Here is a 3,866-nt window from a genome sequence, read left to right on the forward strand (position 1 = left end):
TTATCTCTCCCAGAGCAAAGGGGTAAGGCAGTGATTGACAATCACACTCCTATCCCTAGCTCCTCCTATATCTCCTGTCAGTCTGAAGAGAACCGTACATTGGACGGCCGACATAAGTATAAAATGTATAGGGACCAATAATGGTTTTAACACTTTAGTGGACAGAAATTCATAGCTGATCTCACATCCATGTGTTCAGTCCCTCAGAACTTCAGACATTGGAGTACCATCCTGTCAGGGTGAGAGGCCATTTTGATCACCTAAAGGAGCTTTACCTCAGGCCTCGCACTCTGGTGAAGCCAAGTAAAGAATCTCAGGAGTCCAGTGGGATGGGACCTCAGGAGAATGGAGCTCACGTCATCACCCCTTTCATCTGTGCTGACCATGGGTATGTCATCACTCACATTACCTTACACAATGAGGATGCAGGGTGTAACAGAAGATGCTGCCGAACCACTGATCTATGTAGAAGCTGATGAACACCAATAACCCTGTACCTAATAGGCAGTGCATTAGGTATAGTGATGCCATAGGAAGGGGGGGGGGGGTTACTAGATATAATGATGCCATGAGAGGGCTGGTGAGGAAAGGTCACTAATATCTGGTCTTACTAGTGCTTTACATTCTTTAACCTCTAACCTAATAATTTACCTGCAGAATCACCATCCTGATAAACAGGGGGTTTGTCCCTAACAAGAAGCTGAATCCACAGACAAGAATGGAGGGTCAGGTGAGCAGAGAACCTCTGCAGGGGCCACATTTCTACTATAGCCCATACAGCTGCCATCTTATAACAGCAGTGTACTTTGAGATGTGCACGGTCACCCCGGGGACCCTCTGCTGTACAGCCTGGACACACATGGCACTGCTCTGGTATCTTTGTAGAAGGGTCTAGTCACACCTTAATGCAGATGCTGTTGCAGGACTAAAATGCCCATCATGCCTGGACTAAAGATTTTGCATCCATGTCAGGAAACTAGCATGCAACAGGGACAAGAAATATGCAGCTACCTTCCATGTTGCTGGTGTAGATCGCCCAATCACTCCAGGACATTTTAGGCTATGGATGAGTTGGGAGATGTCTGATGTGTAGGGAAAGAGGCCGAGGAGACGTTGTTCCATCTGGCCCTGATTAGCTCTGAGCACTTGTGGACATTAATCTCATTCATCCTTATAGATTGATGAGGAGCTGGATCTGGTGGGACTTGTGAGACACACAGAAACTCGCCAGCACTTTTCTCCAGAGAATGATGTGCAAAACAATGTGTGGTACTACCGGGACCTGGCAGCCATGGCGGAGCAGACTGGGGCACAGCCTATATATATCGAGGCTGATTCTGGTAAGAACTGACCGGACAGGCAGTGATCCTCCTCTTTATTTGTATATGTGTGTGTAATGTATGATATGTGTAATGTCGGCCCTCCTGTACTCTTGTGGTCGATCCTTACTGCATTGTGCACATTGTGTTTGGTGTCTTCCCGGTAGTCCAGGCTTACCTTGTGGGGTCCTGCTGCCAGACAATGTGGAGCTCTGCCGTGCATTATGGTGGAGCGGCAGATTCATGGGAATCTCCAAATGTCTGTATGAAGTCAGATGTACACTGGATGAAGCCACAATATGCTCATGTGTATGGCTGCTGATTGTACTACACATTACTATATCATGGTGTACAATAGGAACAAGGGAAAAGAGGCAACTTTACCCATGGCAACTAATCCGGTTACTGACGGTTATATTACCCATAGCAACTAATATAACGGTTACATTACCCATGGCAGCAATCCTGAGGGGGGAACCTGCTTGATGTTTCTGTCCAGCAGTTTGGATCCATCCTCTGCCTGTAGTGATTAATGCACCGTCTTTATGTAATCTTAGATAGTACTGTTCCTGGGGGACCCATCGGTGGACAGACCCGCCTGGCACTTAGAAATGACCACCTGCAGTACAGTGTGACCTGGTAGGTGAATATGTAGACATGTTATGCTGGGACGTGAGCGGAGATCAGGCTTTATATACCATGGGACGTGAGGGGAGATCAGGCTTCATATACTATGGGATGCTCCTAAACCCTCTGCGGATAACACTTCAGTCACCCCTGATCTATCATCATTTATAGACCTGGAAAATCTTCCAATGTACATGGCAAATGTGTGTCACCCATAGACTGCCATTGTGGGAGGAAGAGAACAAAAGGAAAACCTGTATAGCAGTGTCTTGGCACTTGGCGTATGCCAGAACAACAAGATATGGATGGGAATAGTACATGTGCACCCATTATACAGAACAAGAGCTTGCCCTCTAATTCCCCCTATTGAAGGTAACTTACCTGTTCTTGCTTTACCCCAGGGTGCATTGCATGGCCTAGAATACTTCCAGAGCCGGTGTCCTTCCCAAGGAGACATGTAGCCCCCTCAGAGCCACACTGAAACCTCCTGCCCCTCAGCCCACTGGCCCCTACTGACCAGGGGCCCCAACATGCTATTACAGACAGCTCCTCACCCTTATGGAGGACATTCTGGTTTGGTCGAGGATTCCTGGTCATGTTGCAGAGCGTTCTGAGGGATGAGAGTTCATTTATAGGGAGGCTTGACTACTGCTAGACATCACTAAAAGCATTGACAACCTGCTCTTATTGCCTGTCCTGTATGCAGAGCGGCCATCACTGCTACAGGCATATGGCACAGTGAGTTGTAGCAGTGTTGTTAACCATAGGCCGGCTTCCCTGACTTTACTTACAGCCCAGATAAAGGCGGCTTTATGTTGTGAATGCGTTTATTTCTGGTTGTCCAAGGGTCAGGGTCATGTGGCAATGCTTGTCCTCAGCACCTGTCGTATCCTCCTCCTCCCACATTGCAGTCATTTATTGCCCTCTCTGATTTCCAGGTTCTCTCTCTCGGCCTTCACCTCTCTCCTGTGGTTCCAGAAGTTTATTCGGAAAGCCCGCTAGTGGGCAGAAGATGATCGGCAGAAGATCTGCACTGACATCACACATCTCATGACCTGCTCTCCCCAGGAATATGGCTTACACAACACTGAACCATAACAAATAAAGGAGGCTGTGCCGCTGGGCTGGAGCCATAACATGTCTGTGTATGGAGATCTCAGAGCCGCATGTGCCTGCAGGTTAGCTAGATGGCGGGAGGCAGAAATTAAAGCTCTGCCGTCGTTGGTGCTTTCCCTTCTGCTGCCATCCGTTCCAGATACCGTCCAGTAAGTCCTAGATTGTCACCAGAAAAACACCCCCTGGGCCATCTAGTCTGCCCTTTATATTGTTTTCTTATTATGTGTATCCCAGGTTTAAAGGGACATTGTGATCGGAAAATGTCCCACCTCTCCCCAGTCTGACATAGCTGATACCAGAGAGTAATAGATTGTATATACCTGTCTTACAGCCACCCCCCCCCCCCAGCCTGACATGGCTGATACAGAGAGTAACAGATTGTATATACCCGCCCTACACCCCTCCGCTGCCCCCCAGCCTGACATGGCTGATACCAGAGAGTAATAGATTGTATATACCCGTCCTACAGTCACCTCCCCCCCCCCCCCAGCCTAACATGGCTGATACCAGAGAGTAATAGATTGTATATACCTGTTAACTGCTATTCAAACGAAAGATTATCGTTTAGATTCGAACGATTTAACGATAATCTGAACGATAATTGTCCCGTGGAATAGGGCCCCAATAGATTGTATATACCTGTCTTACAGTCACCTCCCCCCCCCCCCACCAGCCTGACATGGCTGATACCAGAGAGTAATAGATTGTATATACCTGTCCTACAGTCACCTCCCCCCCACCAGCCTGACATTGCTGATACCAGAGAGTAATAGATTGTATATACCTGTCCTACAGTCACCTCCT

General features: G+C 48.0%; 1 protein-coding gene across 5 annotated transcripts in view; it reads left to right on the plus strand.

The window, feature by feature from the left end:
• SURF1 (SURF1 cytochrome c oxidase assembly factor) overlaps positions 1 to 3,094 on the plus strand; it is a 39,774-nt gene extending 36,680 nt beyond the window's left edge. For 4 of the 5 annotated variants that reach the window (XM_069985714.1, XM_069985715.1, XM_069985716.1 and 1 more), the window contains 5 exons: positions 200 to 388; positions 658 to 730; positions 1,178 to 1,340; positions 1,877 to 1,958; positions 2,885 to 3,094. In XM_069985714.1, the coding sequence (XP_069841815.1) occupies positions 200 to 388; positions 658 to 730; positions 1,178 to 1,340; positions 1,877 to 1,958; positions 2,885 to 2,948 (571 nt within the window). In that variant the 3' untranslated portion in view covers positions 2,949 to 3,094. The remainder of the gene's footprint in view (positions 1 to 199; positions 389 to 657; positions 731 to 1,177; positions 1,341 to 1,876; positions 1,959 to 2,884) is intronic. The other variant, XM_069985717.1, reaches the window with a different exon arrangement.
• Positions 3,095 to 3,866: the final 772 nt, after the last annotated feature.

The sequence above is a fragment of the Dendropsophus ebraccatus genome, chromosome 10, assembly GCF_027789765.1.
Source record: "Dendropsophus ebraccatus isolate aDenEbr1 chromosome 10, aDenEbr1.pat, whole genome shotgun sequence".
NCBI classification, from domain to species: Eukaryota; Metazoa; Chordata; class Amphibia; order Anura; family Hylidae; genus Dendropsophus; species Dendropsophus ebraccatus.